Source organism: Pseudorca crassidens, chromosome 1, assembly GCF_039906515.1.
Source record: "Pseudorca crassidens isolate mPseCra1 chromosome 1, mPseCra1.hap1, whole genome shotgun sequence".
Taxonomy (NCBI): Eukaryota; Metazoa; Chordata; class Mammalia; order Artiodactyla; family Delphinidae; genus Pseudorca; species Pseudorca crassidens.
The window spans coordinates 124,623,739-124,650,582 of NC_090296.1; the positions used below are offsets into that span (position 1 = coordinate 124,623,739).

Below are 26,844 nucleotides of genomic sequence, written 5' to 3' on the forward strand. Positions count from 1 at the left end.
ATGGAAGAATGGTAATTAATGGAGCAAACAAGTAAAGCCATAGGGTAGGGGATAATCAGGTGGCTAATTTGTCCCACAGCCCCCTGGAGAGGCTCTAGACTCAGACACCAGGTACATTTCGACAGCAGGAGTGATGGATAGGATTGAAAATGTAGATTAACTGAAAGCCTATATACAGAACAAACTGTCCAGCCACCAAAACACACTGCTCTCCTTAAGCAAAACTCAGGCATACATATCTACCTCAAGCAAGAGATTATAAGGTTTCATGTCCAGAGAAACCAAATAGTTCCAGCCATCATTTATGATTATGCCAGGAAATAGGGGGTGGGGGATAGGGGGTTGAAGTCAGCTTAAATTCCTCCTAAAAGCGATCAGTTGACAAGTCTTGGCAACAAAGAACTCCCAATCAGCCTTTCAGTACACCTCTCTCAAATATGAATGAAGAAGAGGAAGGAAAAAACATGAATAAGCAACAGAGAATAAATAGATATATGAGGAAAGTCTTCAGAAAGAAAAAAAAGACCAAGATAAACTAAAAAAAAAATTATTAAAGACTTATTAAACTTATTAAAGAAAAATAGAGATGCTTGAGGGAGAGTATCAAAGTAACTCCTTAAAGACACTCACGAATATATTACATTGATAAAAACAAAAACAGAATGCTATCAATAAGGAATAATCAGAGAACAAGAACTTATGGTTCATCTTTGGAGAGGAGCCACAATGAACGACACCTCCCAGCATTCATCCCTTATATGGACCCCTCCCACCATATGGGCTGGCCCTGGACTTGCTTTAACCAATAAACATGGTAGAAATGACACTGGGCCAGTTCCAGATCTAAACCTTACGAAACCCTGGCAGCTTCCACTTTTGTGCTCTTAGAAGCCAAAAATAAAAATTCTGACTACCTTCCTAAATAAAGAGAAGCCACGTAAAGAGACCCTGGAATGAGGAGATGTCATGTGGACAGAAGGGCCATGTGAGGAACAGCAAGGCACCAGACATGTGAATGAAGAAGGCATGCTGGACATTTCAGTGCAGTCATGTGTCCAAATAACTACCAGTCCCAGCCACTATCTGACTGCACAGTGAAGTCAGCAGAAAAACTGTCCAGCTAAGCCTAACCAACTCACACAGTCGTGCGAGATAGAACTGTTGTTTTAAGCCATTAAGTTCTAGTGTAACTGGTTAAGCAGCAATAAATAACCAAAATAAAACTTAAAGTTATGACTGTTCAAATAAAATTTCCAGAAGTTGAAAGATAAGAAAAATGTTCCAGAATTTGAAATTAAGACAAAGAGACAGAATACAGTGATAATAAGAGATACAAAGACTCAAATGAGGAGGTCTAAAATCCTATTAGTAGGCATTCCAAAATGAACAAATAAAGAATGGAAAGGAGAAAGTTACCACAGAAAAAAATACAAGAACATTTACCCAAGAAGAAAGATTCAAGAATCCAAATTTGAGAAGGTCCATCCATACTGAGTACCCAACAAAAATGGAAAAAACAAACAAACAAACAAAAAAACTCAGTACACCACTGTGATATTTCAGAACAGCAGGGAAAGGACAAAGTCCTAAAAGCTTCCCGAAGTCGCACAGAGATGACTAAGACTCAGAATGGCATCAGGCTTCAATACCATTGACTAGAAGACAACAGCAGTTACCATTTATTCTCAGGGAAAATTATTCTCAACTTAGAATTATATATTCAACCACACTATCAGTCAAGTGAAGGCAGTTACCATTTATTGGGCATTTACTATGCATCAGGAACTGCTCTAAATGATTTACATGCACCAACTCATTTAATCTTTATAGCTCTCCCCAAATATAGGTATTACTACCATTTCCCCATTTTGCAAATGGGAAACTGATGTACATATTGCTAGGTAATTAGCCCAAGCTAATTAGGTAATTAAACCAAGATTCAAACCCATGGTGGTCTGGCTATACATATATATATATATATTTTTTTTTTTTAAGAAGTCAGAACTCAGAAAATGTACTACCCCTTGACGTTTTTCTAAGATTTTACTTGCGTAAAATCATTTTCCTCAGGCAAAATGAGAAAAGGTAAGCCAAGAAAGAAGACATGAAATCTGGAAACAATGGATCTACTACTCCAGCAGAGGAGACAAGAAAAATTTCAATATGACAGCTTAATAGCCAGCCCAGAAAAGAACCTGCCAAGACTGGTGCAGAAGAGCCAAAGGCTCCAGAAGAGAGGGAGATCTCATAGAAAAGAGACAGAACATAACTTTTTTAACTAAGAATTATTATTATAAGGAAGACATTGCAAAACAAAAAACTGTACAGATGAAATATAAAACTCTACACTACAAAGTCCTAATGATAAGTGGTGATTATTCATATTACTAAATATAATGATGTTTTAGGAAGGGGAGGTGGGTGGGTAAGTGGGTGGTATAAAAGCTAAATCTTTGTTATTGTACAAATCAATAAATTATGCCTAAATAGGTAAATCCAGAAATCCAGAGCGGTTGGAAGTGGTGGTGAGCTAGTGGGTACTTCTGCTGCCTGGAGGAGATAACATTTGAGTTAGGACTTAAGAAGCAAAAATGGGTATAGAGAGATGGCATTCCAGGTGAAGGTAAGTGAATAAACAAAAGCAAACAACTGCAGAAGCAAGGAACAGTTATGGAAACCAGGAACATTAACAAAAAGGTGGTGGTAGAGAGGGGGCAACTGTTTGCCTGTCATAGTAAATAAGAGCAGCTCCCAAGAATGAAAAGGTTATTTTTAGTACCTAAAACAAACAAAACAATTCAACAGGAAAACAAAAACTAAGTTCTAAATAAGTTGTATAATAATGAGAAATCATCCTAGTTTTACTTGTGCTTGAGACAATTTATTTTAGCTCTTGAATACTAGAGAATTTTTACTTTACCTGACCCGTGGGTAGTGGTTGATCTAGCATCTCAACATCCAGGTGCTTAGGAAGGTTATATAATCTGCAGAGTTCACATATCAACCACTTCAACTGCTGACGAAGCTACAAAACACATTTCAGTAAATAAGCATTATGTTAAAGAGCCCTTAGAGACATGAATAACACTATAACTACTGTAACTAATCCAGTAGGAAATGAGAAAAGTTTATTACTGCTCAATTACAGCCTACAGATAAAATAACAGTCTTTAAAAAATATTTTAGGGGCTGCTAGTGTAAGAAAGTTACTATGGCTTTAGTGCAATCCCGACAACTGATACCTAGCAGAATGACATCAACAAAATGGCAGAGGAAGGGGAGCTCCAGACATTGTCTAATTTTCAGTTGTTAACTTCTTTTCTTAGTAACTTACAAGAGTACATTAATACATTAATGAGGCTACAAAAAACAGAGGCAGTGTTGCTGCACACGGTTTATAAAATTATATATTTCACAGTCATTCATTTGAAAGTAGAGGCAAATGTGGTCTAGCAAACAGAGCCTTGGAATCCAGGTGACCTTGGATACAGTATCTAACGCCCTGAGTTTTGAGTCTCCCCATCTATAAAACAAGGAAATTAAAACCTTCTCATAAGGGTAAAAATTAAATGAACTCTTCTGTGAAAACACTTGACATTTAGTAGGCTCTTAAGTGTTTGTCTAAACAAACAAACAAACAAAAACCTTACTAGGAAAACTGCAAAGAATAACTCGTTTCCATTTTTAAATCCAGATTTTTAAGCATATTACTTTAAGTAAGCAAGGTAAATTATGTGCACAAACATGTTTTTCATTGTTTAAAAAATTGTTTTCAATGTATAAGTTTAGAATTATGATTTAAGAAGAATGGTCACTATCAGTAGCCATGATTGGCAGCAAGTAAGGTAACTTACTTCACTTGGTCAGGAACAGTTTCCTGGATGTCTCTAACCAAGAAAAGAGATGAAGAGAAAGGAGCAGGTTTATGAAGGACTGAGGAAAACAGACACAGAATTAGAATGGGTTAAACAAAGCAAAGAACAAGCCTTTCCAAAGTGGACAATGGAGCAAGTAAAAATGAGGAAAGTTGAGCAGTAAATTAGTATAAAAAAATATCCTCAAGCTTAAAAAGCAGCAAAGCCCCACCGTGGATTTGTTATCCATCCAATAAGCTCTGTTTTGTGCTCAGTACATAACAAAGACGAGGCAGGGTGAGCTGGACACAGACCCGACACTCCAACCCCTGGTACAGGAAGAGCTACGGTAGCACTGTGGGAAAGACAGCAGCGTGGTGGAGATGCACCAAGCAGTAAGAAACAGGGCAGCACAGCTTCCAGGAATTTCAACTTCACACTCCACCCAAAAAAGTGTTTGAGGGATCGAAGGAAGTAACTAAGATCATGGGGAAGAATTTAAGAAATACTTATAGAAGGGAGATGGACAGGTCTTAGAAATTTACTAGATAGTCTGGAGTTGAGGGGGTGGGAGTCAGGAAACACTGGTATAAAAAAGAACTCTAAGATAGTTCCCAGCTTCAGACATGGGTAACAAGTTTCATTATTTCATTTTGCCCCATTCACAATCACAGAGAGAATTTTTGAGGGGAAACATGATGCGGGAGGTGGAGTACTAAGAGGTAGATGAGTTTAAATTTAGATGTAATCATTTTGAACAGCCACAGCACATCTGAGTAAGATTCCCTGGATCTGCGTGATATATAGACAGATAATGGGTTTCAAACTCAGGAGATAAATTTTATCTAGAGATACAGATTTAGGAATCACTGGAATATAGGCCATGATTTAAGTACTGGGAGTAGAAGAGATTACTCAGAGAAAGCGCAGAATGAGAAGAAAGAGGCAGACCAAGGAATAAGAGCTCAGAGGAGACCAAGGCAAGGCAATAATAAGAGATAAAAACAGGAGACAGTGATCTGATGGAAATCCTCATCAGATTATCAGTTCCCAGAGACAGGGATATGACTTGTCTTTTATACCCACCACTTACCACAAAGCCTGGCATAGAAGCCAATTTTTTAAAAAATACTTTTCTGCGTTCTACTACTAATAGTTTCCTGTATCCACCCAGGTGGAAAAAAAGGTATGTATAATCCAGCATAGATTTATTTTTATTTATTTATTTTTTTTTACTTCGTATACTAAAGGAGCCAGATTATAGACAATATGCTATGCCCTGCTTTTTCACCTTAGTATGGAACATTGTATGTGCTCTTGTGGAAAGACTGGCTGCATTCTTCTTAACTTCAACATGATATTCTATCATAAAACTATACAGTAATTTTTATTTAACCAGCTCTTTATTGGTGGACAATAAGGAATATGTGTTTGTTGAATGGAGAAATGTTTCAATAAGGAAAGAATCAACAGTATCAAAATGCTGCAGAAACTTTAGGACTAAAAAAGAAGTCCTGGATTTGGCAACTAGAAGTAAAAATTTTAGTACAACAAAGATGGCAGAATCCAGATTATAATGAATTAAATGAATTAAAGGTGAGGAAATAGATCTTATTCTTATTCAAGACTAGGTAATAAAATAACTGGCAGAGAGTATAAGAAAGAGTGAAGCGTGAGTTTTGGCTTTTTTCTTTTATGTAAATATTTATTTATGAAATTGGATCCCATTTTATATCCTATGTCAATTTACTTTATGAGCATTTTTTTGATGGATACTTTAGACATCAAAAAATAACCCCACTCATTTCTACTATTACAAAACTTACACCTTTAGATCTTTAGAGGCAACCTCCTAAGCAGTAAGGGAGCTAAGTCTATCCCTCTTTACCTGTCCTGTTGCCCCCTCCCCTGCTGGAGATGTGAACATATGTCTGTCTAGCTTTTAATTTTTTCCTCTAACTTTCATGGCTCTCTTATTACTCTTATAATACTCTATAAACCAATGTTCTTCTGTTCTTAATTTTAAGAATAGATGTGCTTAAACCACCTCTAACTTATGGTGACAAAAATCTGAGGTAAGTCTCTAAATTCCCCAAATCATTAGTTCTCCCATTTATTATTAATAGAACAATCTATCCTTTCCTTATTGAGTATTTTGGTTCGATTTAACTCATTCTAAATTCTCAATTGCATGACTCTGTTTCTAAACTTCTAACTGCCTTTACTTGTCCAGTTCGGTGCCAGTACTCAATATTTTATTTTATTCAATATCTGGTCAGACATGTCTCTCATTTTTTTTCAACTCCATTACTGTTTTTGATTATTTACTCTTCAAAAACTTTAGAGTCACTTGTCAAGTCCCAAAAATAAATCTGTTGGGATTTTTACTGGAATTGCATTCAATTTATAAACTAACATGAAGCTATACAGATAACTGACATATTTATAATATGGAGTCTGCCCATCTAGGAACACAGTAGTCAAGTCTTTCATTTTACTCAGCAAATTTTTGTAGTTTTCTTGATACAAAACCTGCACACCTAACCTTATTCCTAGGTATTTAGAGTTGTCAATAAAATACTTGTCCACCATATTTTCTGATTATAGCTGATATTTGGGAAAACTTGATTTTTATATAATAGAACTTTTAACCAGTCATCTTAAAAATCGCTTTTTCAGCTGACACCTTTCGATTTTTTTTTTTAAGGTAAACAATCATGTCACCTGTAAATAATAATTGGTATTTTTCTGTAAGGACTTTGTGACATCGTGGAAAAATGTAATGATAATGTTAACTTTAAAAAAGCATTTAAATTATATAAAACATAACCTCAACTATTTAAACATATGTATAAGAGTATGTGTATTTTACTAGCAAGGGAAAAAAATACCGAGAAAAAATAGCCATCATGTCAACAATGGTTGTATCAGGTAGAGAAAATAAGATTTCTATTTTCCTTTTTTTGTTGTTTTTAATTTTATTAGTTCTCTCACAATGGTCACTTATAGTTTTATAATCAAAGAAACCAGGTTTCTAAAATGGAAAGTTAGATTGTTTTATATATTAGAAAATAACTTTTTATTTATATACCTTTGACTTTTACTCAGAGTTATAGACTCTTGACAGAAACAGCAATTGGTGTCATTCTGTCATTATTTCCCCCTCACATCTACCTTGATCTTTTTCCCTTTTTCTACTTCCTACCTTGGCTAGTGGTCCCAACCAAAAAGGCCTGCTTAGTTTAATGATTAGGATTCATGGAAAAGAGACCACCTAATTCCTGATCTAAATTAAGACTATACCTATGGGGAATAAAAATGAAAAACCAGGTATTAAACAGTAGAATATGAAGGACAAAAAAAAAAAAGAAATCTTAAAGGAGCTAAAAACCAGGTTATCAAATAATCATTAATCAGGCTTCTATATCATATTACCTCTTAACACTTAAATTCTATATGTTCATGAGAAACAAAAAGTAGTGTGGCTTATTTTCTCACCGAATTGTTGTTCTTAGTGTCTTCTAGACGTTCCAGAACTGATGTCAGATTTGGGTCATCAGAGTCCACAAACCATATTGGTGAAGAAGATGGATAAGATTCCTGTTACAGAGACACCTACATTAAACACATTTACAGACAGGATAACCTGGATATGCAATTAAACCTCACCACTAAATGGCAAGATGACCACAAATTTAAGTAAAGCATATCATGGAAAGAAAAGTAACACATTAAAATCCATGTGTGGAGAAACAAAATTTTTAATGGATTTTTTTAAATAAAAATTATGTTTTACAGTTTAATCTTTCCTGTTCCATGTTACATAATTTATTAGTCTTAAAAAAAAAGGACTTTACCCAGTAAGCAGTATGATTTAAAACAAACAGAAGAGAATACACTTCACAAGTTATGTTTCATCAAAAGTATGCAAGCACCAAGGAAGACAGGATTCCTTTCTCTACAAAGAAAGGTCTATCATGGCCTGGATTCACCAGCTTTAACATTTAAGGGCTTTAAAATCTGGAATCACAATAAATCCCTCAAAAAGCAAAAACAAATTAAAAGCAAAAACTAAAAAACCCCAACCTTGAAGTAGTCTACAGAGTTAAACCATACTACTTTTTGCCTTTTAATATAATAAAACTACATTTCTAAGATTTATCTAGATGAGCTCTAACTCTGAATTTTTTTAAATAAAGCAAAGGAATACATATCTAGGCACATGTTTTTAAATCCTTACAAATGTTAAAAATGATTTTTTAAATCTTCTACTCACTATACTACTTGCCTTCTGAGTAGTGTAATTACAGAAGCTACTTTGAGATTTCTCTCCAATAGAAAATTGGCCCCTATTGGCCCCTAAAAATCAATCCCATTTAATTCTGCCTTTTTCCTAATAATTTCCCATCCCTTCTTAGATTGCAAGGAAGACTCTGGCTTCTAAAGGACAAATTTCTTAAATGAGGTTAAGATTACTTCTTCAAGACAGCAAGGTGTTAAAAGGCAGAACAGACAGCAACATAGCTGTCTTAGGGCTACATTAGCCACTATGACATTAGTCATAGTGCTCACTAGCCACTGGAGTTGGGCTCTGAGACAGGCATTCTCCTTGTACAGCTACTGTCTGCGTGCTCCAGCTCATCCAGGTCAATGATGTTATTGAACACTGTAATAGGCTGCCTCTAAAATGGTTCCAATAATCTTAACCTCCTGGTAGTCACACCCTTGTACATGTTTCCACCTAATAACAGACATTTACTCTGTTCATTTGCACTGTTTTCTATTATATATTAGGGAAAAGCCATTAGTATTAGTATTAGGTACAGTTAGATTCTGGTCATAGAGAAACAACAATTTTGCAGAAACAGTTTAAAGAAGCATTGCTTTGAGAACTCTAATCTCAATTATAATATAGTTGGAGCCACAGAAACTGATTATTTTTAAAGCATTTTACAAAATGTTCTTTAAAGAAAGAAAAACTGTATTGAAGTAGGACATCATTATATCCATTCAGTAATGGTTTATTTTTGTATTCTCATTCCTCAAACTCTTACTGTGTCCCAAACCTCTTTAAGGCTAAAAGGTAAACAGACTGTCTTCAAAATTAATCCTATTCTTAAAGAGAATTACTTATTACATTTTCTTTAAATTCTTCAGCCTAGTTTGAGAACACACCATCTAAACCATTTTTATTGTTTTAGATTTGTATTTTCTTTCGCCTTAAAAGAAAAAAAAAGCACTAAATTCTCAGCTTCATTATGTAGATTAAACTTCTGCATAAGCAAAAGAAAATATATGAATTGTTGCTCTGGACTAAAACTCCTCAAAACCATATTATGAGAATTGCAAAAAAAGAGAAAAACATAAAAGAAATACTGAGATCAGTTACTACCTATACCATATTTTTCTAATCCTGTACAAAAGAAGACAGGATATATATATACTAGGTCTAAGCAACTATGTTAACAGTTCTCAAGTGAGGCCCTTGGACTCCGAGGTCCAAACTATTTCTACAAGATTACTAAAATGTTAATTGCCTTTTTCACATTGACATCTGTACCAATGGTGCAGACATAATGGTGGGTAAAACTAACTGCTGGTACCTTAGCACAGATAAAGGCAGTGACACCAAACTATACTTGAAGACATGGTATTCACCACCAGTCATTCAAGGTGTTTAAAAGAAAAAAAAAGGCATTTCACTTATGAATGTCTGTGATGAGGCAGTTATTTTACTAAATCTCAATCCTTATGTCTTTTTAATATTGCAAGTGATGAAATGTGAAGCACACATGAGCACTCCTACAGAACACATGAGAAAAAGCACTTGTATGACAATTGTGAGCTGAACTAACCACTTTCACAGGACACAATTTTCACTTGAAAGAATGACTGACAAACAATGGTTATTCCAACTTGGATTTTTGATAGATGTTTTCTCCAAAAAGAATGAAGAGAGCCTATCATTTCAAGGAAAACACAGGACAGTATTTATTGCCAATGATAAAATTCAAGCTTTCAAGCAAAAATTAGAATTTTGCAAAACCTGTATCTACCACTGTGAGCCTGACAGCTTCCTAACAGTATTCTGATGAGGTTGATGGTGATATTAATGAATATAATGTTTCCATGTCACCTAACAAAATGTATCAACATTTAGAAGACTTCAGTGAACCCATATTTTCCAAATGACCAATGCATGATGTCGTAATATCATGGGTAAAAGATCCATTCAAAGTTCAAGAAAAAAACAAGTTTGGGTAGAGTATCCAAAATGAATATCTACAACTATCTAAAACAGCTGTTACAATATTCCTTTTTCCAACCAAGTATCGGTGTGAGGCTGGATTTTCTTCCTATTACTTCAACCAGAACAACATATCACCACAGATTGAATGCAGAAGCAAATGATAGACCAGACATCAAAGAGATTCACCTCAAAAAATGTAAAATTGTGGGGCTTCCCTGGTGGCGCAGTGGTTGAGAGTCCACCTGCCAATGCAGGGGACACGGGTTCGTGCCCCAGTCCAGGAAGATCCCACATGCCACTGAGCAGCTGGGCCCGTGAGCCATGGCCGCTGAGCCTGTGCGTCCGGAGCCTGTGCTCCGCAAGAGGAGAGGCCACAACAGTGAGAGGCCCGCGTATTGCAAAAAAAAAAGTAAAATTGTGCCACTATTCTCATTAAAACTTTTTGGTTTAGAGCATAAGGTCATTTTCCACAAAAACATTTATATTAACATGTAATGAGTTTATCTTAATGAATATTTTAAATATTTGTTTTAATTTCTAATGATAAATATTGACAACCTACATAAACAAACACTCCTTGGGACCTCAATATATTTTTAATAGTGTAAAAGAGTCTTGACTCCAAAAAACCTTGATAACTGCTGCCTGCCCCCTATCTCCCAACCTTTTTTCCCCTCACTCTCAGAATTTCTTCCTTGGAAGAAACATCCTTTTATCATTCTATATTAATGTGGTTCTACTGAGGTTAGTTTTCCTATCTCCTTCCCATCTTCCTACCTGCCTCCCTTGACCCAAAACCTGATCACAGGTCTCTACCAGCCTATTCTACTCCCAGTGGTTAGCTGTCAGATGAGCTAAACCAGGCAAATCTGGGTCTTCTCTGGAACTAGAGCCGTCTTTCTTGGAGATCCAGCATCACAAGGACAATGTTGGCCAACCGGGGTAGCCAGCATATATCTTGCCAAAATAGAGAGGGTTAAAAGAAACCAAACTGTTTTCTAAAGGGTCATAGATATTTATACTATACTTTGTGCCATGACTGTGAGAATGCCCCTTTCACTTCACACCTGCTAACGTTTTTACCAATCTAATAAAAGCTGCTACCTGGAAGAAAAAAAAAAGTTCCTATACAATATAATTTGTTACAACATCTCCAAAAACCAATTCATCAACAAGAACAGAAAGCTATCACTTCTAGGAAAATTTCAAAGGATATTACCTATATGCACAAGGATTTAGCTCTAGCTATTAATGCTCAAAGCATTACTTAAAATAGAAGAAAACAGAAACCACTGATAGTAGCAGACACGACTGACTCAATGCTGTAGTCATGTAACAGAACAGCACATGATAATTGAAGACATTGGAGGAAAAAGTTTATGACAAGGTCTACAACATTACTGAGTGAAAAATCAGATAACAAAATAACCTGATTTTTTTTTAAAAGGGAGAGGGAATCTACATAAACATAAGAGAAAAAAGATGACCAGATGACAAGATATGTACCATAATTTTGACAGTGGTGTCTTCTGAGTGGTAGAATTACAGGTGATTTTTTTTTTCTAGTTTTGCTTATCTGGTTTTTAGACTTCTTAAATGTCTTATTTTCCACATTATAAAATATCCACCTCCACCACCTCTGGAAACGTAATCTTCAGCACAAATTTCACATCATGGTCAAGGCTTGTTCAGTGTAATATTTAGAAGACAATCTACATACTTTGAAAGGCATCCAAAATTATCACCAATATTTAAAACTAAGCATTAATGCTTTCAACCTCTCATATACCTCAAGCTTTTAAATTTTTACAAGGTTAACAACTAAGCTTTGTATCTATCTTGAAAAGATAGTTTCCTTACTATTTCTCTTTAAAATGACCCATGATATACAATTTTTAAACAACAGATAGTGCTCTAAAATCCCAGTGTAAGTTCAAGCAGCTTTCCTTACATTAAATGTTTAAGTGCTTCTAACACCTCTCCTCGCCAGTTATGAAAATTTTAGACAATTATCTAAGAATCTAATTACTCAGGGACCCTGTTTTTCCTCAATTCTACTATTAGTTTTATAGTGATTTTAATATAGTGATTTTAATGCTTGAAGGATGAAGTTGTCTGTGACCACCACCATAAAGGTTACCATAAGTGGACAAATTTCAAAGAAATTCACCACCACGGCCACTGCCACCATAAAATGTTGTGTTGTCCTAATCTCAGGCAACATAACTCAAGGTTAATCAAACCAACCTCTTCGCTTGTCATTGCCTAAGGAGTTTGTCTTGTTCAGAAATAGCTTTACCTATTTTTCCACATAAATCCACTAAGAGACCGATGTGTGGCTCTATATCAAGCACCAGCCAGCAAAACTGCCCGCCAGAAGGCTCAGTTTCTGGCATTTTTCCAAATGACATGAAATCCTTGGAGATGGCTGTATCCTAACTTTTTTTGAAAATTGATATACATACTTCTTGTTGAAGGTTCAAAGGTATAACAGTTTTAATTCTTCTGGAGAACAGCTATGGGACACTCTATTTTCACACTTTGCCGTTCAATAAATGTGGGATGGAGAATGAAATAAACTGACAGAATTACCATATGGTAGCTTAATAAAATTCTAAATGACCTGACAACATAAAAAAGCTACCCAAAAAAAAGAAGAAAGAAAAAGAGATTGCTCCCTGATAATTATTTTACAAGTAAATAACATACAACTAAATATCTAACATGACCAGAGCCCAGAGAAGCAGAGTAAAAACACTAACATTTGGTAAAAGAAAAATGCATATATACCCCTGTGATCTGAAAAAAATTCCTAAGTGCTTGTTTGAATAGCAAATTACAGCTAATCATAACATCATTCTAAAGGCACTGAGGCAGAGAAAACAAAAGTGCTGAAGAGAATTCAAACCACCTAATCTGCAGAAACCAATGGTTTCCTTGGTTCTGAGTCCGCTTTGTCTCTCAGAATGATCTTTCAGAAGAGAACACAGAACACTATTACAATGGCCTTGGAAAAAAGGACCTCTGCTTCACCACTCTGGCTCTCCAGTAATGCTTTATTTGGCAGGGACTATTTAAATTCAATTCCCCACTAAATTCAATTCCCCACCCCTCAACTAGCTGACATTTATCTAATACTATCCTTTTCCAGGCCTAAGGAAGTTTAACAACAACAACGAAAAAAAACAAGTTACTAAAGGATACACCATTCACAAAATGGAAATCTAAGTCTCCCCTCTTCATGTATCTGTTCCTTTCAAGGAAGGGCATAAAAATGGGGATGAGGGAAGAGAGATACCAACTAGGAATTTGACTCTATATTATAAATTGGTCAAATGAATGGAAACAATGATTCCTCTGGACTGAAAGTACCACTGAGGTGCTTAACATGACAGCTGTGATACTTCCAAAAGATTCTCCAGGAGTTCAATTTGGAAAAGTAATCTGTCCCAGGAGAGTAGACCAAAGAAAAGGTCTTGGGCTCTTTAGTCAAGTTTTGTTATTTTCCTTTGTATAACCTTCTCTGGGCTACTTTTTATCAATGTAAAGACTAGAAACAAGAAAAATTAAGAAATTAACAGCACTGGTTTATTTCCCATTAAAAGCTATTAAAAAGCATTTTCAAAAGTGTTATTCAGCTGCTAATGACACCATCACTTTTATATTTGCAGAGATCATTATCAATGTTAAAGAGCTTTCCTACATATGCTCTCATGTGGGGCAAAAAGTATTATCTATTTCATAGAAAAATACAGTGAAAGTAGTAATTTGCTTAAGGTCCCAAAGACTAAAGACTAAATTTTTTTCTGTCTCCTAAACTCTCAGCTCTAACATTTTTAATTTAGTATCTTGCTGTTAGGGTTGGAAGGGGGTAACCTTTTTGGCAATGATGAATACAAATTTAATTAAAAAAATGTTCCACCACAAATAGCCTGGCAAATAGCCACTCAGGCAGAAAGAGTAATGATTTATGCTACACAAATAATAAAGTACTATGAGGTTTTATTTGTTTACCAGCTAATTTACTTCCCGGGGGGGATTTCTCACTCTAAAACAGCAATTCCCTACCAAGAGTTCCCAAATGCCAAGAAGTCCATAAAAGGAGTAATGGAGTTGCCAAGGTATGCTAAATATTTCAAAAGGACTAAAACAAAGTCCTACACTAGCTCCCAATAAGGCTGCACAAGTTATTAAAACGAGCTGCTTTGATTTTAGGTGTGATCATAACTGGATGTTAGCACTGACTGGCAATTAGATCTATTTACTGAAAATGGAAAGGCAATACTTCTAAGTTTGCATGACAAACTTTCATATCGTGAGTTCACAGAAAACAAGTTTTTTAAAAAAGACTCCTTGAAGTTGAAAATAGCACTCTTTCCCTTTCATACTTAAGATTAGGACAAATTTATAAAACAGAAAAAAAAATTAGCTTCATTCCCTTGGCCTAAAGAGTAACACATCTATGCCTTGTTTTTTTTTTTTTTTGGTTTGTTTTTTGTTTTGTTTTGTTTACTTCTTAAAACGCTTTCATGTTAAATCAAATTGCAGATTTCCTATCGAACCCTAAGTGGCCTTTTAAATATTTATGCACTACCCATGACACTTTCTTGATGTTTTCTCTGCCCTTTTGACCAACTCTTGGCAGTTAACTTACATGGTAGTTAAGATTTTTGTTCCAACAGAATATAGCTAAAATGGTGGCCATATCATCAATAGTACAAATATTTACTGAGCATTTAGTGAGAGGAAGATGAAAAATATAACTACAGAATATTCCCCCCTGCCACCATAAAAAAGACTTTTAAAAACTACACAACTAAAAAAAAACAAAAAACAAAAAACTCCCCAAGTATTATAATATTAAGAAAACATAACCAAAGCAATAAACAGTTAAGGACTATAGAAGACAGGAAAGGAAATAGATATCAGCATAAACAGCTTATGACTAGGAGAGCCTTGGGGATGGTCAGACATGTCAAGACAGATTGGGGTAGGGTAAGGGGCACATTCCACATGGGAAAAAATGCTGATGCAGAAGCCTGAAAGAAAAAGGGGGCACAATATCTTTAGAGGACTACTCAGAAATTGACATGCAGGTGTATAAGGAAACAACTAGTGAGGTACCATTCACTCAAACATTACAGAAACTGCCTAAGGATGCTTCTTGTTAAGCATGGAGAAGACAGGGCCTGGCATGCAGAAGAGCTCAATAAATATATGGGAATAAGAGGAAATAAGAGGAAAAGTTTTTTAAAAGATAGATCAAAATTATCATTATTTTTTAAGAGCTAAAACTTTTTAGAGAATAGCAAATCAAACACAGTAGACAGGTCCTGACATATGAAATCCAGCCCCATTTTTTCCTTGCTCCTTCCCCTCTAAGAAAATGGCATCAGCAAGAGCAAACCATGGTGATTTTATCTAAACACTCAGCCATGCTTAAAGAGTCTTTATCTTTTAGAGATACACACCGAAATATTTACAGATGAAGTGATATGTCTGGAATCTGCTTCAAAATAATCCGAGGTGGGGTATAGATGAAATAAGATTGGCCAAAAGTTTATCACTGTTGAGGCTGGGTACGTGGAGGTTCTCCACACTATTCAACTTTTTATATGTTTGATGTTTCTCCATAATAATGTTAACACACATTCATATACACTGAGCATCTACCATGATAATTATGTTCTGATAACGTGTCATAATTCACTAACATCTCAATTTGAATAGTTTGTGTTAGTGGTACCATTATACTGGTCCCCACCAGAGCCTCCTTTTGCCAGGTGCCTCTAATTCACTTCTTGTTCCACTTCCTAATCCAGGTCATCACTCAGTATCTTCCTGTACAGCTGACTCCATCAGCCTCCAATATGGCTCTCAATAGGGCACTGCTGGCATTTGCAGTGGGATAATTCTCTGTCGTGGCAGACTGCCTGAACATTACAAGACATCTGGCATCCCTGTACCCCTGCCACTAAATGCCAGCACAGCACAGCAACACCACCATCCCACCCCCACTGGGATTACCAAAACCACACACTTTTCCTAATGCCACCCACTGTACAGAACCACTCCTAGTCCTGGATGGCAAAAACATCTTCCCATTTACCTAACTCAGCAGCTCGCCCACAAGCCTACAAGTTCACTCTATCATTGAAACCAGCCCTACTTTTTCCTGGCCATACCTGAACCTGTACCAGAATAATCATCATTCAGACTAGCCAGTCTCTTTATTATCACCTACTTCATGCTCACTACTACTTCCTGTTTTCCATTCTTGGAAAATCTTCACCTTCACCAGCCTATATCCTGGGCTTCTCAAGTCTCATTATAACTTCTCTACTCCTAGTCAATCCACATTTTCTCAAGCTTTGCTGTCTTTTTCAGATGGAGTTTCCTCTGCCTGAAATGCCCTTTCCTTCCCTTCCAAAATTCTACTCACCTGTGAAAGCCCAACTCCACAATCAGCCTCTCCTCAAGGCTTTCTCTGAAGCGACACCACCACCACCAAAGTCCAAGTTAATTGCTCTCTTTGGCTTTCATGATGATACCATAGAACCTGGTCACACTTTGTTGTGTAAAACTCTTCCCCCAAGAAGACTAAGTTCTGAAAGCAGGGACTGCGCTACCCAGTTGTGCAAAACCAGCGCCTAGAAAAGAACACCTGAGTACAGCTCTTTACTGAACTTTTTTTTTCTGAAATATACACCTGCTCCCCAGTACTCTGAAAACTACTTTAATGTTAATTATCATAACTTCAAGGCTTTTACAGACTCCGGAGCGCCAGGTACGCTGCAGGGTAGGCACTTAAGTACCTACTAACTTAACAAAAGGGAGTTTAATGACGCCAGACTCGGTTTTAGCCATATTTACAGAGGAACGTGAAACCTTAACTCCTGTTATAAGAGGCATATTCCGCAGTTTGGACCAATACCCTAAGTCAATTTCACAACGAACAGCCTCATCATACACTTTTATGAAGAAACTTATTTAACTTTTTTTTTTTTTTACGCGTTTCTGACGAGCTTTCAGATGAAGTTAAAGAGTGAGCTTTAACGGGTCTTCTCGGCTTTGGGACATAAAACAATCCTACTGGGCAGCAGACTTGGGCACGTATCGCCTTTCGCCAGCTCCTAATCTGAACGTCTTACCCACAGGAGGGGCTGCACAAACATACTCCCAGAACACCTGCCGCATCCAAGGTCCAATGCGCCTTCGGAAACGCGTTAGCGCGGAGCCAGGCCAGCAGGAAGGGGATAATTCAAACAGTGCCAGAGGCTGCATTCTAAACTTTTTTTCCTCAAATGCGTCAGTTTTCAATGTTAGCTTTTCCTTAAGCACAAACTTAAAATATAATTGGGGGAATACGCGGAACCAGGGAAATCTGACTCGAGAAGGACGCGCTCAAACTTGAGGGCCCTTCGCCTGCCCCGCCGGAGCTCAAACAACAGCCGACCCGCCGCACCGCGGCCCCGGAGGCAGGCCCCTGGCTGTAGGCGGCCATGGCGACCCAGCGAGGGCTCGGCCGGCAGCGGTCTCCCACCTCAGGGCGCGGCGACGGGGGCCGAGAGGGACCAGGAGTCCCAAACCCAGGCCGGCGAGAAGAGCCGGAGAAACGAGCAGACCGCCTCCTCCCACCCGAGCCGCGCGCAGTCCCGGCGGGGCTGGGCCGGGCCCTTCTCCGGGGAAAGGGGCGGGCCCGCCCCGCCCGGGGGTCCGAGGGGCCTCTCCGGGGCAGGCTCCCCTTTGTCCAGGGACTCTGGGCGCCCCTTTCCTCCCCGGCCCGGCCCTACAGGGCTGCGGCCGGGCGCCTCACCGTGATATTGCAGTGGAGTGTGAGCGGCGGCGGCGGGGAGTGAGGGCTGCCCGGCGGCGCCGGTGGCGGCACCAGGAACTGGCAATGCAGCTCGTCCAGCTTCCAACTGACGATGCGGAATCTCTCGTGGTTCTTGTCGAAGATGGACGCCAGGAACTTCAGCTCGGCCTTGAGCCCTGACACGGACATCTTCCCCTCATCTCCGGCGGGAGGGGTGCGGAAGGGGAGCCGGGCCCGGAGCCGCCGTCACGGCCGCGACCGCCCCGCGGGGCCGGCCCGGGCCGCGCTCTCGCGGCTCCGCCTCTCCCCGCCGCCCCGGCCCGCGTCGGTCGGGGCTGGAAAATGGCGAGGGGCTGTGTAGCGGCCTGGGCGGCTGCTCCCTTTGTAACTGACTCCACCGGCAGGAGGCGGCTGCCCCGCGGCTTAAAAGGGCAACAGCGACACCACCCCCGCTACCGCCTTGGGAAAGGGCTGCCCCCACTACCGCCTGGGAAACGGCTGCCCCCACCCCGCCCCCATCCCTCCCCGCCCCGGCGCGTGCACGCGGCTAGCGCGCGCGCCCGCCAGGCCGCCCCCTCCTTGCCGTGACCCAGCCCCCTTCCGCCCGGCCCAACTGCTCTGCTCGCGCCCGCGGACGCCAGGCTCAGGCCAGCTGGCGCCCCGGCCTCTGATCACCAGGAACCTGAGACCCCCGCGCTCCCCTGTTCCCCAGCTCTGGAGCAGACACGTGCGCGGCCTACTGCGCCGGCCACGTCGGCGGGGCAGCGGACGCGCGCCGGCCCCTGGGGGCGGTGCTCCGCGAGGCTACGAGCGGGCCACCCACTCACCTGACCCAGCCCCGGGCCCTCCCTGGTGGGAGACTGCAGGCTGTGAGGAGCATTCGGGACCCGTATCGGCCCACCTAGCTTCATCTCCGCTATTCTCATCCTAGTCACCTAGCCACCACTTTAGCCTGAGTTCCTGCCAGGACCTTCTCGCCGGACTCTGCTCACTCCTTTGCTCTCAATCCTTTTACCAAAAAATGATAATTTGGTCTCTGCCGGCTGCTCCCTCCCACCTCTCGCAATTTCATCCTTCCCCTTACCCACTACCTCTGTTCACTCTGGCATTCATTTTCTCTCCCTCTTTCCAGCCTTGAGCTTTTGTCATTGCCCAAGCTTAAGATAACTCTCTCCACCTCCCATGGAGGCAGGGCTGGCCTATTTTCAGTAAAGTCTTAGTTCAAATGTCATCTCAGAAAGGGCCTCCCTGACCACCTAATCTAAAACAGCCACCTGGGCATGGACATATATACACTACCAAATGTAAAATAGATAGCTAGTGGGAAGAAGCCACATAGCACAGGGAGATCAGCTTGGTGCTCTGTGACCACCTAGGGGGGTGGGGATAGGGAGGGTGGGAGGAAGAGGCAAGAGGGAGGAGATATGGGCATATATGTATATGTATAGCTGATTCACTTTGTTATAAAGCAGAAACTAACACACCACTGTAAAGCAATTATACTCCAATAAAGATGTTTAAAAAATAAATAAAATAGCCACCTAGTCACCCTGTATCACATCATCCTATGTTAATTTCTTTCTCATCACCTGTCACTATCTGATATTTTTCCTGTTTATTTATTGTTTCTGCCCAACATGAATGTCTTATGCAGAGCCATAGTCCCAGAACCTAGAACAAGGCCTTTTATGTAATAGACACCCAATGTTATGAATGTATGCTCCTATCTGGAATCCACAGCACTTAACACAATCCCTGGCATATTCTAGATGCCCCCAAAATGGATGGAGGACTGCGTGGCAGTCCAAAGGAATATAACATAATTGGGCAGGTAATTAATAGTGTGTTTAGTGGTATGTCCTAAGGGCAGGACCAGTTTCGTGGGTGTGCAACCTGTAGTTGCATAGGGGTCCTGGCTTAGAAGGGCCTTGTGCTTGGTTTAATGCTCTGCTAATAATTTTCCAACAAGGGGCTCTGCATTTTCCTTTTGCACTGGTCTTGACTGGAGGTACCTAGCCTTCTCTGGTTCCTAAATGTATCCTACTTCATGATCTACAAATGGTCCCTTGTCTACTGGTCCTTTAGATAACAAAATTCAGAACAACACTGGGAGGTAGTAAGTCCACTGAATGGGGAACATTTTAAAAGTTTTTATTTTCATTTACTTCTGAGATATCGTATCATGTTATATTGCCTTTCAAGGGGTCACAGACCCCTCTGAGAATCTAATAAAAGCTATGATCCATCTTCCCAGGAAAATACCTCTGCAGGTAAAGTGTTATATTTGTGGGGATTCCTGACCCTGGCACTAGAGGTACCACTATGAACTGGGACTGGGAGAAGAAGGGGTTCCAGTCCTGAGCTCTGAGCCAGAAATAACTAGGATACTGTATTGGCATTATTGCTGGGTTAAGCACAAGTATGGCTTGCTGCTTTTTTTTCCTTCAGTCCCCAGTACTCTTGGGACCCTAACAGGCATGGCAGTCACAGACAAGGACTTGAGAAAAAGAGAACAAATTGTTCAGAACTTGGTATGACTTTGAGAAGTAAAATTCCCTGAATAAGTTATTTAATCTATCTAAACTTTATTTTGTTATCTCTAAATTGCTATGAGAAAATAGAGCTTTATAAATTGCAAACACTTTTACTAGTTATATCTCAGAAATATATATATATTAATTTCACAATCCCATTTTTTGAGTATCTGCTGTGTTCCAAGCCCTAAGAGAGCTAGAAATGTAAATAGATACAGTCCCTGAATTCAGGAAGCTTAAAATCTAGCATCAGAAACAAAACATTGTTTCCTGGTGCAAATAACAGAAAAATGTGACTTAAAGTGGCTTGGACAATAAGGAAATATATTACTTCACATAATAGGAAGTCCAGAATCAGGGCAGGCACTAGGATTGGTTGATTAAAGCTTTGATAATATCAAGAGCGCAGACTCTCTATTTCCTTTGTCAAGATGAGAGCAAGGTGGCTGGAGCTGTTCTTGCAGGTCACATCCAGACATAACAATATCCAGAATCGGAAAGGACTGTTTCTTCCATGTCTCCTTCCAAGACATGGGGATTTTCCAAGAATATACCCAGCTGACTTCTCTTCTGTGTCGTTGGCCAGAAATGTGTCACAAGCCTACCCCTAAACCAATCACAGGTAAATGGATGGGATCATTCATTGGACTTCCAGTCATCTGGGGTGGAATGGATATTGGGGAGTCAACCATAATGTCTACTACAGACTCATAAATAAAGACAACATCAGATCACATTTGATAAGAGGTTCAAACTACTGAACTATGACATATAAGAGGAGGACGAAATTAATTCCAGAAATTATTTGCATTAAAGTATGGCCATGTTCAGAGAACATCCAAGAGCCCAGCTGATTATATAGTACAGCAAGGTGCCAAAAAGAAGATATAGTTGAGATTTTATTTGAGCCTGGATTTTGGAACCCTGAAATACCTGGGACTACTACAGTTTCATTTGGTGAGAGTCACCACTTTTAAGAAGATTAATCTGGCATTTGTGCACAAAATAGATTACAATGGGTTTAAAACTGTCAAGTAGCCAACGAAGAAGAGGCAGGAAACCCAGATTCTAGATCTGGCGTGCCATTAATTTCATGGGGCAAGTCACATCCAACTCAGACATTCTCCAGCTCCAAGCAATAGAGTCTTTTGGATTGGTCCAAGTCAATAGTGAGAAACACTGAAATAGAAATGGCAGTGGGCATGGAAAGACTACACTGATTCTAGGGATATTTCTAGAGTAGAACTGCTAGATCTTAGAGCTGATTCAGGGATAGAGGAAGGGAGAGAAGTGTTGCTTTGTTTAAAGTAACAATTTGAAATTTCTACGGCAGGTGGCTGGGAAGGAGTGATAGTATTGACACAGCCAGACAAAGATGAATTTGAGGTGCTGATGGGACCTCACACAGAGAATTGTATTATAGGTCTGGAGTTTATAAGGGAAGTCAGAGCAAGGGACATATACTTGTGGATCAGCCAAACGGGATGATAGTCAAAGTCGAAAGTCAGAGGATGACCCGTGTGTCAAATTATTTGTGGAAAGGGCAAGAAAGATCAGGACCAAGAGAAAGCCATGGGCTTTAGGGATTAGGAGGTCAATGGTGTTTTAGAGAAAACAATAGAATGATGGGCATGGGGAGGAAGTGGAGACAGTGTATGTAGACTACTACCTTGAAAGGTTTCAGAGTGATGAGAAAGAAAAATGAACAGTCATGTAGTAGCATAGCAAAGGGAAGCTTTGGGGTTTTGTATTGTTTTTATTATAGTATGGACAGAGGTGGATATACTATGTCACTTAAGATTTAGGGCCCCTTACACAGGCAAAGGCCCCCTTCTGTATAAATATTAGCTTTTGGTTTTAAGTGGGTATTTGTAATTTTGTATTCTTTTTCTTGAAGAGAGCTCTCCAGATTGAATAAGCTTCAGGCCCTACAAAACCTGGATCTGCCCCTAAGGAGAGAGCCATTTACAGGCAATGAAAACTGAAGACACAAGAGGGGAGATAAGGCATAGAACTAGGTTCTGGAAGAGAAGGGAAAGGATGGGATAAGGAGCTACACATAGAGAGGAATTCCCCCTCCAAGGAGGATGGGGGTGGGGGAGAGAACTGGGGAACACACAAAGAAATGTTGAGTTAGAGTGGAGGGTTGTTGAGAGACCTCATGCTGAATAAATGACCTTGAATATAGCAAGGCACATTCAGGGATGGGCAAGACAGATAAATACAGAAGCCAGAGGACAACGGAGCGCTGACAAAAATGGGTTGAAAACTCTGACCATGGAGTCCCACCTGGATGCACATGAAGGACCATGAGAAGAAGCTGGGCCTGAGAGTCTGGAAGTCTCCAGGGAGACAGAGCAAGTTCAGTATGAAAGAAGAGTGGGAGAAATCACAACGTGTACAGAATTGCAAACTTCAAGAACTTGAATGCGGAATAATTCCCACTGACAGCATATTCCATGCATATTCCATGCTACTCTGTTTCAACATATCCCGTAGGAATACTCTCAAATGCCTTTTTCCTTTTTCAAGCCTTCCCTAGTCCTCTAAAATGAATTTAATCTCTCCTTTTCTCCAATTTCCCAGTACCTTGCCTGTTCCGGCACTTATTTCATCGGTTTTGCCTTGGTTATGACTTGCTGGTTTTAGGTTTGTCTCCTCTACTAGATTATAAACTTCTTGTCTTAATCGTCCTCATATCTGTAGCACTTAGCCCAATCCTTGGGACATAGAAAGCACCCAATGAGTGATCACAGAGTGAACATAGCCTACTGGAAGTGAAAGCCATGTAACGTCTTCAATTAAAGAGACTGCAAGTAAATTGTGAGAGAAGTGATCTAGTTTCAGTGAAATCTCAGGGAAGCTGCGAGGACCTCTCTCCCTCTCTCCCTGTCCGAAGAGCGCACACATCATTATGTGGCCGCATATGCCCAAACCACAGTATGCCCAAACCACAGGGCTCCTCACGAGGCACAGGAAACGGGGCCCATCCCTGTTGAAATGAACAAGTGACTCATTATTCTGTTGCAGCCAACTCAGCCAGAAACTGTTCTAAGCTGAAATTTTCACAAGTTTGGGCTCTGGCTTATAATAAAACTCCTATCTTTGATTTTACTTTTAGTTATCGATGCCCACCTCTTGCCTGTATTGTAAGGGGCTTTCACCAAGGTGCAAACACGCTGAAATTGTGTGAATTTGAAGTAGATATGCATATGAATATTATTCTGGGGAGAAAGTCGAAAGCACCACTATCCTGTAGAACTTTCTGTAGTGATGGAAGTGTTCTGTATTTGCACTGTCCGCTAGCCATATATGGCCATTGGGCACTTGAAAAGTGATTAATGTGACTGAAGAACTGAAAGTTACTTTTATTTAATTGTAATTAATTTAAATTTAAATAGCCACACATGGCTAGTGGCTACCATATTGGACAGCACAGCGCTAGGTTATTCTATAATACCGCATATTAGCTCAGTCCAGCACTTTTTAAAACATGTCTGTCCTTCCTTACTCCTTGAAAGCAGCAACCATCTGTTGCTAATTACCATATCTTCAGTGCCTGACAGACTCAGTGTTTAATAAATGTTAAATGAAGACCAAATTTCACATTTTCTCTGAACTTAGTTTTCTTATTTCTAACATAAAGACAGTGTGCACTAAGATTTCTTCTAGCTCAAAAAACAAAAACAAAAAACCCTAAGACTCTAGTAAGCAAATATTCACTCATTCAACAAGTATCTATTGAAGTAGCCAAGTTACTCCATCATTGTAGCAACCTGAGGAAACTATCATTATACTCCCAAACAACTGAATTTCGGAAAAGGGAAGTAATTTGCCCAAGATCATGCAGCAAGTAACTGACCAAGTCAGAATTTGAACCAGGTCGGTCTAGCCGTTTCCACGATAATCCTGCTTCTATATAAATTATAAATAAAAATGTAAATTTAGATAAATATGAAATAGCAAATAACTTAGCATTGAGAAGGCAGGGCAGCACAGAAACTTCACTGGAGTGAGATATAGATCGTCCTGTTAGGAAGATAACAGGTTCTACAGACAGATTCTTGATTGCTGAGTGAGGGCTGCCAGCTCCTTCAGGAAGACCACCTGGTCTATTGAGTAGGGGCACATGCTCCTCCAGAGAGGCTACTTAATACAATGGGAGGAACTCCCGACCCCTGATGCGGACGAAAGGAGACAGGAGGGAAATCAGCCTGAGGTTCATTACAGTAAATCCCTAGAAACCTTTCAGAGCATTATCTCCCCTCCGTTATCAGCATATGAAAGATTCAAATAAAAAGATTCCCTCCTTATCCCATCCACTTGGGAATTCTGTCACATTCTTACAAAATGTTCTTTTGGAATGTTTAAGGCTAATGAGTGAGAACATCTTTCTAGAGCTAGGCATAATATACCTTCGACCCAGTAATTTTTCAAATGTAAGCATTTATCCTGAAGCATTTATCCTTGAGCACGTACGTCAAGATTTAGTTACCAAAGGGAATGTTACCAAACGCATCAAACATTTATGGGCCAATTGGAGAAATCTGAACATTAAATATTTGCTGATATTATGGAATTATTGTTTAATTTTTTTGGTGTGGCAATAGTATTGTTATTGCTATTTTATTTTTCAAATGAGAGTTACCTTTTGGAGCTACTTATTGATGAAATAAAAAAATTTTCATTAAAATATTTATTCCAGCTCTTTTTATAATAGTAAAATATAAGGAGGGACCCAGTGCTTAGAATTGGATGTACCAATGTAAGTTTTTGTCTGTCCTCACAATGGAATAACGTGCAGCCATTAAAATCAAGTTGTGTCTATATATCTGGAAGGATATACCAAAATGTTAACAGTGGTCAATTCTCTTGAAAAGTGGCACATAGGCAACTATAGCTCATTCCCCTCCAGGGAACTCTGAGAACATTACAGAATATGCCTCCAAGTTATCCCGACCATGAGGGAAGACGCTGGTGTATTCATTCACCAACTCCCCGTTCGCTATTGGTCATGGGCTGAGTACACTGTGCATGACAGAACGTGCCCCCCATGATAGAAGGTTGCATATGATCACAGATTTCTTTTTTTTTTAGTTATTTCTGAGATATACATTTTAAAGTAATAACTAGAATTATGACTTATGACATTATACCAGAACATATAAGATTTTTAGAAATTTCATGTAATGTTTGTAACATTTATATTAACATATTTACATACAAATAACCCAAAGTTTAGTATTAGTTGTTTGTTTGTTTGTTTATACTGCAGGTTCTTATTAGTCATCAATTATATACACATCAGTGTATACATGTCAATCCCAATCACCCAATTCAGGACACCACCATCCCCACCCCACCGCGGTTTTCCCCGCTTGGTGTCCATACGTTTGTTCTCTACATCTCTGTCTCAACTTCTGCCCTGCAAACCGGTTCATCTGTACCATTTTTCTAGGTTCCATATACATGCATTAATCTACGGTATTTGTTTTTCTCTTTCTGACTTACTTCACTCTGTATGACAGTCTCTAGATCCATCCACGTCTCAACAAATGACTCAACTTCATTCCTTTTCATGGCTGAGTAATATTCCATTGTACATATGTACCACATCTTCTTTATCCATTTGTCTGTCGATGGGCATTTAGGCTGCTTCCATGACCTGGCTATTGTAAATAGTGCTGCAATGAACATTGGGGTGCATGTGTCTTTTTGAATTATGGTTTTCTCTGGTTATATGCCCAGTAGTCAGATTGCTGGATCATATGGTAATTCTATTATTAGTTTTTTAAGGAACCTCCATACTGTTCTGAATAGTGGCTGTATCAAGTTACATTCCCACCAACAGTACAAGGGGTTCCCTTTTCTCCACACCCTCTCCAGCATTTATTGTTTGTAGATTTTCTGATGATGCCCATTCGAACTGGTGTGAGGTGATACCTCACTTTGGTTTTGATTTGCATTTCTCTAATAATTAGTGATGTTGAGCAGCTTTTCATGTGCTTCTTGGCCATCTGTATGTCTTCTTTGGAGAAATGTCTATTTAGGTCTTCTGCCCATTTTTGGATTGGGTTGTTTGTTTCTTTAATATGGAGCTGCATGAGCTGTTTATATATGTTGGAGATTACTCCTTTGTCCATTGATTCGTTTGCAAATATTTTCTCCCATTTTGAGGGCCGTCTTTTCGTCGTGTTTATGGTTTCCTTTGTTGTGCAAAGGCTTTGAAGTTTCATTAGGTCCAATTTGTTTATTTTTGTTTTTATTTCCATTACTCTAGGAGGTGGATCATAAAAGATCTTGCTGTGATTTATGTCAAAGAGTGTTCTTCCTATGTTTTCCTCTAAGAGTTTTATAGTGTCCGGTCTTACATTTAGGTCTCGAATCCAT

At 39.3% G+C, this 26,844-nt stretch overlaps 1 protein-coding gene across 8 annotated transcripts in view; it reads right to left on the reverse strand.

The window, feature by feature from the left end:
• Positions 1-18,442, reverse strand: part of UBE2Q2 (ubiquitin conjugating enzyme E2 Q2) — a 70,240-nt gene extending 51,798 nt beyond the window's left edge. For 4 of the 8 annotated variants that reach the window (XM_067755098.1, XM_067755145.1, XM_067755093.1 and 1 more), the window contains exons 1-3: positions 17,921-18,442; positions 7,353-7,454; positions 2,921-3,025 (exon numbers count right to left, since the gene is read on the reverse strand). In XM_067755098.1, the coding sequence (XP_067611199.1) occupies positions 2,921-3,025; positions 7,353-7,454; positions 17,921-18,109 (396 nt within the window). In that variant the 5' untranslated portion in view covers positions 18,110-18,442. Of the gene's footprint in view, positions 1-2,920; positions 3,026-7,352; positions 7,455-16,546; positions 16,755-17,255; positions 17,625-17,920 lie in introns of those variants that run through there. The other 4 variants (XM_067755151.1, XM_067755120.1, XM_067755109.1 and 1 more) reach the window with 4 other exon arrangements.
• Positions 18,443-26,844: the final 8,402 nt, after the last annotated feature.